General features: G+C 37.8%; 2 protein-coding genes across 2 annotated transcripts; both read right to left on the minus strand.

The window, feature by feature from the left end:
- Window positions 1–3386: 3386 nt before the first annotated feature.
- On the minus strand, window positions 3387–4548 carry LOC121653457 (transmembrane protein 275-like). Its single transcript, XM_042006969.1, has 2 exons — window positions 4025–4548; window positions 3387–3669 (listed from the first exon to the last, which is right to left on the minus strand). The coding sequence occupies exons 1-2, from the start codon at window positions 4511–4513 to the stop codon at window positions 3571–3573; spliced, it is 588 nt and encodes a 195-aa protein (XP_041862903.1). The 5' UTR covers window positions 4514–4548; the 3' UTR covers window positions 3387–3570.
- A 2013-nt stretch (window positions 4549–6561) lies between these two features.
- On the minus strand, window positions 6562–12922 carry mknk1 (MAPK interacting serine/threonine kinase 1). The gene is made up of 14 exons (XM_042005464.1): window positions 12647–12922; window positions 11972–12034; window positions 11397–11487; window positions 11181–11279; window positions 10969–11066; window positions 10775–10854; window positions 10612–10685; window positions 10389–10493; window positions 10251–10306; window positions 9677–9772; window positions 9384–9578; window positions 8112–8276; window positions 7933–7976; window positions 6562–7677 (listed from the first exon to the last, which is right to left on the minus strand). The coding sequence occupies exons 2-14, from the start codon at window positions 12023–12025 to the stop codon at window positions 7458–7460; spliced, it is 1377 nt and encodes a 458-aa protein (XP_041861398.1). The 5' UTR covers window positions 12026–12034; window positions 12647–12922; the 3' UTR covers window positions 6562–7457.
- Between the last annotated feature and the right edge of the window lie 473 nt (window positions 12923–13395).

Consider the following 13395-nt stretch of genomic DNA (forward strand, 5'->3'; position numbering starts at 1 on the left):
TTCAGATAAGAGTTCAACAGACTTGCAGTCAGTACTTCAGCCACCATTTGTATGAATTTGTTAATACTTATTTTCCCCCTTTGGATTGTTTTTTATCTGTATAAGGCTGACCATGCAAGACATATTACAATAATCAAAACGTGTTGAAGTAAATGAACATTAAATGAACATTTTATTAATAAATTGTTAGTTTCAAAGACTAAAATTCAATATATACTTTCTTTTTCAACAATAATAATAATCACCCATCGTATTTACACCAGGTAGAGAAGAAGGACCTCTCCGCTGTAATTTGTTGGTATTTTGCTTTGGTTGGGTGTATCTGTTAAGTGGCAGAGTTTCCAAAGAAGGAAATTACTGAAGTATAGAATGATAGAAACAATGGATGAAAAGGTGTTCGGCTACTTTTCCGTTTAAAATTAAATAGGAAAGCGGAAAACTACACCAAATCAAACCAATCAAGTTGTCTCACTTATAAATAATCGTCAACCATCTGAGTATGAAATATGAATGACGATACTGCCCCCTGGTGTCTGAACACAGCAATGCACAATACACGTTAATATTTTCCTCTAGTTTGAATTCGGAAATAATCAGATAAATTGATATTTAATAATATACAAAATGTTGATTAGAGTATAATACAAAAAAACTTTACTATCAGTGCACATTCAAAACGCAAAAAGGGGACTGTTTCTTAAGGATTTATAGCTGTAAGGAGAGACATTTCTTGTGTGATGATCCATGCTGTTTTCTCTCCACAAGGTGGAGTCATAACATCAACTAGTCCACGCTGATTTGTCTGAAATCCTTTGGGGACATTTTTTTATCTTTGAATCAAATGAGTAGGTCCCTCAAACAGTAAGATATAGTTATAGTTCATTGTTTGAACTAGTGAACATGCACGTCTTTCTAATGGGATCTAGTTTCATTAGCCTGCACAATAGTCTTTTGTGAGTCGCTAGCTCAGTGACACATACGTGATTACTTGCCTTGTATCCACATTTTAAACATTATTAGATTCAGACATCATTACTTTAATGGGAGGTTGGAATTATATGAAAATTACAGCTCAAATTACAGTTATTTTATGTGTTTGCCAAATATCAAGAAGGTTTTACCTGACAGTGATATTGAATGCACTGTATGATTAACCAGGGAGGAAGAAAGACTGGTTAGGCCCCAGCATTATGAAACAGGTTCAAAGGATTACATCACCCTAACAGAAAATTGTAAAATTATGTCAAATTATCAGGAAGGTTCTTTCTTCAGTTTTTACTTACTTATTTAAAATTAACTATACATTTTACACTTGTTATAAGGATTTTGTGTTGACTGTATCTCTGATTAATCTGATTGCGTAATCTAATTACATACCCTGATGAAGCTTTGGTGTCATGAGGTGTCACCAATCGTGGTGAGTGATGCCTCTGGTATTCAGCCCTGTTGCTGTTGCAATGTGAAGAAACTGCTTGCAGCTTTGTTGCCGCAGTGTTATTGGAAGTTTTAAGCACAAGACAGACATATACAGCTCAGGATCTCACTTTGTGTTGCTTCCAAAAGGAGGCAATTTTCTTCTTTTTCGGTTAATTTAGTTTTTTACAGAACTATTAAGATACTATATTTTTGTCTAGTGGTTTACTGATGATTTGTTTCAAGTTAATGCGAGGTGGTTTATACAAGTTCATCACATCATACTTGCCACAAAACAGTGTTATTCATATTAAGTCACTTCTCTGCAACAAAACTAGATTATTAACAGAAAGAGCTTTTGATGCCCAGAACACAGTAAAAAATTATTTTACATTTAAACTCTAACATTTCAACATTTGAATTTTATTTTTGTGTGTGTGTGAGAAAGATGGCTTGTTCCCTGGCTATTTTCTCAGAGGTAAGTAGTAACAAACAAATGGCAGCCCAACATGGAGGCTGAGAAGCATCCCCTGGAGGCTGTTTCAATTCTGAAGACTTTCCATGGAAATCTCTCCCCAATGATTCCACATGATGGCCAGCAGGCTGCCAGCTGTGTGCAGGGGTTGGAGCCAGCTCTAGGTTTAGGAATAATTTCATCACTGGCTCACATAAAGCAAGAACAAAACACCAAACCTAAATAACTTGATCACCAAATATGTGAATTTAGGTAAATAATAAATAACAGTGATTAGTAAGATGGATAACAAGCATAATTGTAAATCAACACTTTTTATGCTACATATCTAAGAATGAAAAAGAAAAACAAAATCTGTACAATGTATGTACAACCATTACTAAAGTTATTTTTACACATGACATTTGTCACCGTAAAATGTTGCACGTAAGTAAGACTTGATGAACTAAATTTACCTGAATCGACAACAGATGCTAAATGAGTATCATTTATCAGATTTTCAGGTGGATCCAGTGGCCTCAGGTGCAGCGATGCCTGCACTACAGGAAACTTCAAACTTGTGGCACAAATATGGCAGCTGCCATGTACGTGGACCTATGGCATGTAGAAAAACAACATAACAGCTATTTTAGTAAAGTAATTAGATGCTGCCTGGGGGATCATATGTCCAGTTTTGGTCCAAAAATTCCTTTAGATTCCTTGAATAGTTTAATAATATTGAGCTCTGTAAAGGGGGATTTGTGGAAATCCCTAGCAAGCTTTCTTTAAGAACTGTTTTTGTTTTTCTCTCACATTGGTTGACAAACTGGAGATCCTCTACCCATCTATGAGCCTTTTCTCTACTTTTCATGGATGCTTTTGCACCAAATCATAAATACAATCATCTATTGACATCACATTTTAATTAACATATTTTATTACCTCATGAGCAGCACTTAATCTGAAACATTTTTATATCAATTAATTAAAAAAAATCTTACAGATGGAGACAATCTGTTTGAAAAACAAGAAGAAACTATATGAGCACAAGTGAAATACATCTTGTGTAAAAATTGCTGCAGTTTCCAGCACGCTGCCAAAGTTAACTATTTTCTGAATGAATCCCTTTAACACTCAGAGCAGCATGACCTCATTACTAGTTGAGTAAAATTGAGTTCAGGTTACCAAGACATGTCATCTTCCTCACACAAACACTATCAGTTGTATTTCTAAGTGATTTGACACTCACAGAGCCTCAGTAGCATTTCATTCAGCTTGATCCATAAATACAAAAAAAGACTCCAACAACAGCAGGCAGTGGGGTTTGTCTTCTTATCCAGCAGTTGACTTGTGTGAGGAAATCACGTGGTTAATTTTGCTCTGTGTGTGAACAGCAGATGATGAGTAAACAGGTCTCTTCCTTTTGTCAGCAGCTGTTGGGTCTGATGCCAAGTAATGGGCAACATTTGGCTTGTAAGGAGAAACAAAAAACTTTATTTAAATGGCACAGTAACACAAGTGTTACACAGCTCAGCACACAGCAACAATTATGTCACGGTTTTGTGAGAAAATGAAGCAGAGGTTTGTACAGGAGCAGCTTTTACCACTCAGAGAGGTTTGGTGGAATCTCTTCTCTCTGCAGTGTAGTCCTGCAAACACTAACCACATTCAGTCCAGGGGATACTAATACAGGAGAATCTCTTTTAAATGGATGCTGCTTTTTTTCCGTTTGGTTTTTTGCCCTTTACATAAATAATTATACGAACAAGCTGCCATTTCCTTTCCTGGCCCTGGAACATATCCTGGAACAAAGCAATAAACACATAACAATATCCTGTAACACAATAATAGTCACAAGGGTTGTAGAACACATTTCAGTCTTCAATAAAGTGGCCCTGATGTGTGCAATTCAATAAAGCCAAAAGCCCAGAGAGATTTTAGAAATTCAGAATGACGTTTTTGTGTGTGTAGTGCACCTTAAAGCCACCATACTATTGTCTGTTGGTCATTTATTAGTGTTTAAAAATATCAATAGGTCCTGTCATTTCTATCAGACATATCCATTCTGTAAATAGATAAACATATTCATTCCATGCTACGAATCAGCTGTGTGGAAGTAGTCTCCTTGATTTCAGAAGTGACACACAAGTCAGACACCTCTGATATTTGCAGTTCATCGGCTTCATCCTGACAGGAAGGAGGAGCGGCGGCAGCCCCGTAGATGGAGCCAGACTCATGAAAGGAGTTAAGGGAGTTTGTAGGGCTCAGCTGAACAGCTGTCGTGTCCTGAAGAGTGTGCTCACTGGTTTCCATCTCAAAAGCTGCTGTCCCCACACCCATCAGTCCCCATGTTTCCCCACCTTTGGTTTTATTAACCATGTGAGCCGGGCGTCTTCTGCCAACCACACAGCATGCTGTAAAGAAAGCCAGCGCTACTAGTAAGAGAAGAGGCCCTATGATGATGGGGGGGTTGAAGGTGCCAAAGGCAAAAGCTCCCACCAAGGTGATGTTGATGCCAGCCAGCATGATACAAAGGCCGCAAGCACAGCACAGAGCCGGGGAGGGCAGGTTCTGGTGCCTTAGGGCATGCTGCTCTCGGATCTTCTTGGGAGCAGATGCTCTGGAGGTTTTGTCAGGCAGCACCATGTCTCATCAAAAGCCACAGATCAGACGATGAGAAGGGGGCTGAAGAGGAAGGGGTAACATGAGAGATTTTACAAGCTGAATATCTTGTCACTTAAATGTCTCAGACATTCAACTGTGGCTAAAATTCTTTACAACTATTTATTTTAATAATCTATTGAATATTTCATAAAATATTTAAGCTCTAGACATGAATAAAGAGCAGTTATTGAAAACAAAGTGTGCTGAATACATAAACTATAAATGTTTTTAGATTCTTATATGGCCATGCTGGCAGTTGTGCACAAAAAAGAAAGAAAAAGAGGACACAACCATTAACAAAACGTTTTAAAGCAACCAGTCAACAGTATTATTAGCATTATTTTGAATAACTTACCTTTTTTTCAGACTCGTAATCCTGTAGATTGTTTTACCGCGTTTCGTCCCTCCATCGTGGTAACAGGAGCCTCAGGGTGGATGTGATGTCTCCCTCCTGCAGGTGAACAGCAGCGAGCTGCTGCTGCACCGCTCATCACTGACCGCTAGGGGCACTATAGACTTTCACCAACGTAGACACTTTTAAATCGAGGTTAAAAACATTTCTTTTCTCATGCGTGAAATCTGCACGGTAACTTTTAAGTTATTTAGTTTTTAAACATTTTAATTTAATTTCTGATTTTATTGTGATTTCTAATTGTTGCTGCCTTTTACTACTTTTTTAATGCTATCATTGCACCATTTGTAATGCTCTTAATGTAAGTTCAAAGCACTTTGAACTGTCTTGTGTATGAAATGTGCTATACAAATAAACTTGCCTTGTTTAGGGACCGTTCAGAAAAACAGCCCCAACAAAACGGGCCTATGAACTGATTAAGTTCAGCTTATTTGTATTCAACAAATCAGCATCTGACACTAAAAATATTTGGATAAAAGATGGGTAACAGTGCATGTGACGAAGTACTACTTCATTAATATACATTATCTAATTATTTAAGAAACTCATCATTCTGGGTATTTTGTCAAGAGGCCATCTGCTGATAAGACGCTTCACACATGCATAACTCTTTTCTTTCAAATCTTAACAAGGACAAAGCATGTCAGGTTATCGCCATCGTCTGTGCTTATCTAGAATAAAATTATCCTTACTGTATAAAGTTATTAATCAAACCATTCTATAATGGAAAAATAGTGTTTTGAGTGAGAGTTGGTCATAAATGGAAATTGTCTGAAAAGAAGCAACACAAATAAGACAAGATGCAACATTTCAATTTTTTTTTTCTTTTAATTGAGAACACAGCATGCCAATGAAATTTTGCTCCACATGACAGCTTTATGTATGTGACCCCATTAGAGCTTAGGACTCCATAATTGCATACCAATTATGTATCTCATTTGATGCCATCACAAGCTGACAGGCGAACAAACAAGTTCTTTTATGATTCATAATAGCAGTGCAAAGGCTTTAACATAACAAGTGGCTGTCTTCTGATGTGGTCTCTCAGCAAATCTCTGACAATTCCCGCCAGACTATGAAGGCCCTTAGTTGCTATAGGGATGGGTGTCCATGGCAACAAGGTGAGGTAAGGGGATGTGTTTTTTAAGACATAAAGATAACAGGGTTAAAGGAACTAGAACCCAAACACACTGCTATCAGAGACCTAGTTAAAACACAGGCTGGTTCCTCAAGTGATGAAACTAGAAAAAAAAACAAAGAAAAAGAAAAAAAAAAAGCCTTGGTTGTTCATCATTCTTTCTATTGGCACATTCACAGAACTAAATACAAAACTAAAAATACAAATACTCTTATAAAAATAAATCCAATCCCAGTATAGAATACTATTTCCTTGTTATCAAGTGTAACATCAGCTATTAACAAATCTGAGACCCCTTTAAGTTAAAGCACCAACAAATTTAAGTCATCCAGACTGAAAATTCTCTGCGATACCAAATCACAAAGACAACAAGCAAGTCCTCTTCCAGCTGTAATTTTAAAGTAAAAACTTAAGTTCAGTGAGAACTAGTGTTACCTCTAAAAAGGAGAAATATTACTATAATTGTCTAATTCATATTGTTGGACTAAAACAGATGCTTTAAATTATAAGATTCTTCGCATTCAGGTAAAAAAAAAAAACATTTTAAAGTACTTCAGTGCTACAGGTAGCTTGTGTTGAAGTGAAAGCTAGATATAGTAAGATCATCAATATCCCTTCTCCTTCCTAAACTTTATATTAGTTCTACCCGTGCTTTCAGGTAGTTGTGTAGTATATCATATAATCACTTTAAAAGATATGAATTTAAAAAAATATAAAAAAGCCCAGTCTCCTCCAAGTGTCATCCATCTCTATCTTTTAAATACACCCACATGCATTAAATCACATACACAAATATGCTTGTAAAAAGCAAAGATAATCCCTTTTTATCAGTAACTAAATAGCATTTAAGCTACAAAAAACCAATTCACAGCTTCACAAAGAGAGAAATAAAACCCATAAAAAAAAATGGATGTTGCATTTGGACAGCAAACGTTGCACAACTGTTCAAAACCTCTAAAATGCTGTTCTGGTAATGATATGTACTTTAATACAACCTGCTGGCATTGAGAGGTTTTTGTTGTTCTGGATCATCATAAGCCATAAATAAATCTGTACATAATTTTATATTCATTTTAAAAAGCCAATGGCTGCTCTCACATGAGACAGTTGTTGCTTAAACTCAGGCAGCTTAAAACTGTTTTCAATTAGGAAGTGGTAGCTGAGGATTAACGGTCTTGCTGGTGCCCAAATGCCATCTAGATGATAAGATTACTGGCCATGAAGAAGAGCTTTAGCACCAGAAACGGTCTGTCACCTCTGATAAAGTGTGGCTGATCCTACAAGGCTCCCTGTGAAGACAAAAAAAACACTCAAAGAGGTGCAGGTGGAAGCTGAAATCCCTCAGAAAACAAGATGGGCAAAGTTGTGCCGATATGCTAGGCTGCGGGGTCATCAGAAGTGGGTACGAAGTCCCTGCTGCGTAGAGCATTTGACTGTGCCCGTCTGCGGGCCAGTCTGGAGTTGGAAGGAGGAGACAGCCTCATGGAGCAAACAATAGCACCGACGTCCTCCTGCTGCTCGTCATGCTGGGATAGCTGCCGGTTAAAGGCAATGGCTTCTGCCGCAAACTGTGTCAGGTCTTTGGTGCTGCTATTCCTAGAAAACAAAAGAAGAAGAAATAGAAGATGCAATGTAATATATATCTACCAATTTTTTGCAGCATGTTTTCTTAATCCTACCTGGTCTTATGTGCTAATTAGAAATGTAATCAGCAAAATTCAAAAGAATGATTGTTAGCTCCTCTCAAATAAAAAATGGCTTATTAGAAAGTTCTGCAGAACTACTTCCTCAATTTGAAATGCATTTTTGTTTTTAAAGCACATTATAAACCTACAACTGTATAAGACAAACCTCTGTAGAACACGAGGAGTTGGAAGACCTCTCTCTGGTGCATTCTGTATGAAAATGGAAGAATAATTTAATGCTCACAGCTTAGAATAATGTAAAAGCAACATCAGATTAGTAGAAGGAATGCAAATAGAAAAGTCACAAAACAAATATTTTGACAAACAAATGCAGTGATAACCCACCCCCTGCACCCAAGGGTGCTTGAGAACCTGAGCAGCACTGAGGCGTAGAGTAGAATCCCGAACCAAAAGCTTGGAGATTAGATCTTTGGCTCCCTCTGTGATATGGGCCCAGTCCTTCTCTGGAAACTCATATTTTCCCTGCTGAATGCTGTCAAACAGGTGACTCTGAGAAAAGAGTCAGACAACATGCGGTGTAAGCGGCCAGCATCGCTGTAATGTACTTATATTACAGCAATGCAGAATCACAGATGTAGCCTTCTGCAAGTAAACATATGGATTAAAATGAAAGTCTCAGATTGTCAGGTGAGTAACATCTAACCTGAAGGCTACCAACAAATAAGAGCTGACATGCACAAATCCTGACATAACAAAAATGATTTAGCCAGGGTAGTGGGCATGAGATTATTTGAAGCCCATTTACCATCTATGAATGTACAATCTACACTCAATTCTTGTTTCCCTCTATTGATTATAATACATGTGTTTATTTCTACAGAGCATCAAGATTAAGATTATTTTGATTGTTTACTCCACCCATCATTTTCTGATTACACAAAAAGCAAAGGGGAAAAAGCCAATGCATGAACCCAGAACCCTTGCGTTACTCTGAAAACATATTGATTTGTTATGCAATCATTCCAAAAGTCACTGATATATCATTTGTTTTCATTTAAGATTAGGAAAACCTGAAAAAATTCCTGCTGTAAAAGCTGCAACCAAATGCATGGCAACACATGCATGCACACAAACCATTTCAGATACTTTCCTTTCAACCACCAGGAGTGGTCCAAACGTAAGGATGACATAACAATAATACTGATAGGGAGAAATATCACAATTATAATATTCTGATTCTGTTTAAACTGTAGCATTGTTCCAAAATTGTAGATGTGAATTTCTCAATATTTTGGTTTTTCTTCCGTTGTGAAATATAAATAAATCAGATTTGATTAGACTCTTCTTCCCTGTTTCAACCCTTAAAAATAATAATAACAATTGGAAAATTAGCCTCTGTTTTACCTATCTCTCTTACTAGAAGGCAATATTTTAGCACCCACTACTCAGCGCAGGTTAAGTCTTGCTCAGGGTTCACCTTCATTGCCAGGCCAGGGACTTGAACCTGGGTACTACAGCCCAAAGTCCACCTCTCTAACCACTAGATCACCACTCACCTCATTTGAGATAACTGAACAGTGTAGAGTTTCAGGATTGGATTATGAACATTTAATCTGGGAAACATGGAGCACAAAGAAGCTAATGGAGCAAGCATACCTGACACGCTCTGCATGTTTCTCCACGGTCCCAGCCACAGTCCGTGCCACAGTGGCCTGTGAAGGGGGGGCTTCCACTCAACAGGATGTAGAGGATGACACCAAGACTCCACAAGTCACAGCGCTTGTCATAAAAGGAGGCTTCATCGGTGAACACTTCCACTACTTCTGGAGCCATATACTCTGCTGAGCCACACTAAGAAAATGAGAAAAAACATTAGTGTGTGGAAGCAGCAAGTCAGTTTTTGCCAATAAGATTGGGTCTGTGTGGAATTTTATGCTGTAATATGTTACCGGTGTGGTGAGCTCTGGAGTTGTTATGGGAGTACAAGCACTGCTGAGCTTTACACCACTTCCCAGATCAAAGTCACAGATCTTTACTGGTGACACCTGAGTAGAGAGATGGAGGAAACAAACAAATTTTATTCTGTTATAATCTATACCTTAAAGCAAACTTTATGATCCTTTACCCCCAAGATAACATAACTGGTGTTGGCTGTGGCAAAGCACCCAGATGCTGAAAATCAGCTTTTCTCGCCAAGATCGGGACAAATTTGTGTTTTTAAAAAAAGACACCATAACTTTGGTTCTGGTCACCTGATGATAAAAAAAAATACTAAACATAAAGCTTTATTTCACAAATAAAGAAAATAAAAATGTTTTTTTTTAGTTTATTCAGTTCACCACTGTAACAAAGCACCTACATGCCCCAAATCTGCTTTTTCTGTGACATAATGCCAAATCTAGATTTTTAATATTTTTTACAATGATCTGGCAACCCCCTGAAATTATTATGAAACTCTCAGTCTGGGAAAGGCTGCCTTAAGGAATAACTAAAGGTTTCCTGAAAACTTTAAATGCCACTTACTTGATCAGTGTATTCACAGAGTATGTTTTCCAGCTTAAGGTCTCTGTGGGCAATACCTGTTGAAAATAAAACAGTAATCCCAAGAAAAAAAACAACAACAACAACTTTGGTAAAATAGTTGTTTGTAACTCAACCTACCCTTTGTGTGTAGAAAGTCAAGAGCTAGGGCAATGTCCCTGACTACCTTGCTGGCCTCCAGTTCATCAAAGTGCTTACGGTTCTGAATGTGTGTAAGAATGGAGCCTGTAGGAATAAAAGAGTCACCTGTTGTAACCTTTCCACTTTTATAGTAAATTATTAAAAAACATATATCTAAGTGAATGTGTAAAGATGGCATAATTGCTGCTTCATTCATACTTGCCTCCACGCAGCTTTTCAAATACCAAATAAAAGCAGGAGTTGTCTTCAAAGAACTGGATCAGCTCCAAAATGTTTCTGTAAAAAGTTTTTTTTTTAAATCTATTTAAAATCTACGCTTTTAGTTTTATGGGGAAAAAAAAGAAGCTCAGATCAAAGACACTCACTTGTTTCCTTGACACTGGTAGAGAGTCTCCACTTCTCGAAATACTCTGCTGCGACTGTGCCCCGCACTTTTTTCTATGATCTTTGTAAGATATAACACAGAAATAATGACTGCATAAAAAGTATCTCAATCTTACTTATCAATAAGAAAAAAGTACAAGTTTAAATCTTTAGAAACACAAGCATCCCCATATACCTTCACTGCAAACTCCTGTCCATTCTGCAGGCTCACACATCCTTGAACTTTAGCATATGCTCCTTGACCAAGCACCTCATCTGTCAATTTGTAGAGATCTGAAAAATAGTGCATGAGAGCTCAGTTGATGTTTATTAAGTAATAAATAAAGATAGATTTATCTTTCTTTTGCACACGCTGCCCATTTCCTGCTATAATCTCAGCTTTATTACCATCAAAAGTGCCTGTGGAGCTGTCTGTCGCTCTAGTTCGTTTCTTCTTCTTTCTTTTCGCTGCATCTGGGATGTTCACTGGCTGGCTTGTCGCCATCTCTGCAATAGCAAAGAAGAATACACATGCAAACAAGTTAGTTTCAAACTGCACACATTTTGACAGTGTCTTCTACAACAGTAAGTTGCATAACTGCACAAATAACACAGCTGGTGTACCTGCTGGGCCTTGGGAGATGTGCTGTTGTTCCTCTGTGGTGTTCCCATTCTCCTGTTTTCCCCCTACTTGGCCCATACCCAGGGAGTTACCCTGTAACAGAAAGGAGGCCGCATGAGAGGGACAGAGAGGAAGGGAAAGTGCCAGAGTAGCCAGAGGGATCAAGTGGTGGTGAAGCAGAGAAAGCACAAGAAACTGTGCAAAATTTTGGACTGACTGTTCACTACTGATAATTTAGCAATGTTTTTTTTATATTCTGAAAAGAGCCTTTAGGGTTGTAACAGAATCTTCAAAACAGGCCTGGATTTTAAAAAAAAAGATCAAAAACACTCCAATTATATGGTTGAATTTCTATTATAAAAACGTTTGTCTTTATCTTCCTCTTTCGCAAAATGCTATAACCGTGGGCTGATGGGAATCCAGGAAACACCATTTCAGGCCTTATCTAACCCTGGACAATACCAGAAGCCTTTACAAGCAGCGCATGACTCATGGAAAATGATGAAACATCCAAGTTTCAAAGCAGATAACATTGGCAGTATGTCAACAATTCTGGTAATAAGAGAGCAGATCAAACCTGGAGAGACTGCTGGATGGTTTGAAGCTCCGTCATTACGCTGTGCCTCACCATATCTACCAACTGAGAGTACAGCACAAAAATACTCAGTCACTAACACATTACAGAGGTTTCGTTGTAGGCAATAATAAACCCGTGAAAAGCGGTGGTAAGTCAAAGGATCAGAGTATAATACTACCAGGCTAATAATCACCCACGTACGTATCCTGGCGTATGTGTTTTTTATTATTATTATTATTATTATTTTACAATAATATTTTGTTTAATTTTGACTGTAGTCACAGAGAAATAAAACAGTCTACATACCAAACAGCTGATTAAATGTGTGGTTTAGCATCATACAAAGTAAATGTTAGCGAAAGCACTAGAAAATCAGTTACCAAACACGAAACCGCATCAAATCCAAGCTGTACTGACAGCTGGGTACTCAACAAGTATCTAGTCCTTAACTTAAGTAATGTTGCAAAGACCTAAATTTACCGTCGAGGAATAATGTGTTTAAAAATCACAATAAGGGTAGGTTTGCGTTAGCTTCTTTCTGAAGAATTATTGTCGTTAGCCCCAGCTAGCTAAATAGCTAGCTAGCATGAACACTTGTTAGCTTGTCCGATTATTGTCCATTAGCTTGACTGCATTTAGACTGCGCGGAAAGTCTAAACAATAAACTAGTCTAACCTGGGTTCCACACCAGCCAAATCCCTTCTGTCACAGCCTCTGCCAGCTGATGTAAGCTCCCATTGCTAACTGAGATCAGTCAGACAGCCAGTGACGTACAGGGCGGGAAAACACATAGAGTTTTGCTCCGCCTGTTTCTGCATTCCTGTTTTTTCCATTGGCTTAAAAGTCACGTGATTTGATTCGTCACGCTTCACGCCACGCAGTTGGGAATTTTAAAGCATGACGATGGCCTTTATTTACCCACATGCGCTCATTTAAGACGTTACTTATATACTTAACATTATTATTATTATTATTTAGTAATAACAGTAGTAGTAGTATTCATTAAAATCATTCATTGTCTGCACCAAAATGTTGCATATCTTTTACAAGTTTGTTGTGGAAAGTGCAATCAGCTTTCGCAGCCATCTGCTGGGGCAGCAGCATTAGTAGCACAGACTTACAGAGCTGAACCAACTGCTCAAGAAGGCTGGTTTTGTGCTGGGGATAAATCTGGAGTCAGAAAAAAAAAGAATGCTGCACAAGCTGCTGAAAATAATAGACAATTCTTCACATCCTCTACACAACACTGTGAAGAAACAGCAGCGTGTGTTCAGTAAGAGGCTTCATCAAGTCCATTGCAACACAGAAAGATACGGGAGATCATTCCTGCCAGTAATCATCACCCGTCGGAAAATAATAATAATAATAATAATAACTTTTTGAGTTTTCAGATTTTGAGTTCGAGATGTCTGACATTTGATACT

The sequence above is a fragment of the Melanotaenia boesemani genome, chromosome 14 (assembly GCF_017639745.1).
Source record: "Melanotaenia boesemani isolate fMelBoe1 chromosome 14, fMelBoe1.pri, whole genome shotgun sequence".
NCBI classification, from domain to species: domain Eukaryota; kingdom Metazoa; phylum Chordata; class Actinopteri; order Atheriniformes; family Melanotaeniidae; genus Melanotaenia; species Melanotaenia boesemani.

Excerpts from the sequence above, each read along its gene's own strand:
- mknk1 (XM_042005464.1), bottom strand. The coding sequence starts at position 12,025 with ATGGTGAGGCACAGCGTAATGACGGAGCTTCAAACCATCCAGCAGTCT. Across the intron at positions 11,067-11,180 it reads CTCCACAGGCACTTTTGATG|ATCTCTACAAATTGACAGAT; the intron begins GTAATAAAGCTG and ends ACTATTTTTCAG. Across the intron at positions 10,855-10,968 it reads GACAGGAGTTTGCAGTGAAG|ATCATAGAAAAAAGTGCGGG; the intron begins GTATATGGGGAT and ends TATCTTACAAAG.
- LOC121653457 (XM_042006969.1), bottom strand. The coding sequence starts at position 4,513 with ATGGTGCTGCCTGACAAAACCTCCAGAGCATCTGCTCCCAAGAAGATC. Across the intron at positions 3,670-4,024 it reads ATGAACTGCAAATATCAGAG|GATATGTTCCAGGGCCAGGA; the intron begins GTGTCTGACTTG and ends GCTTTGTTCCAG.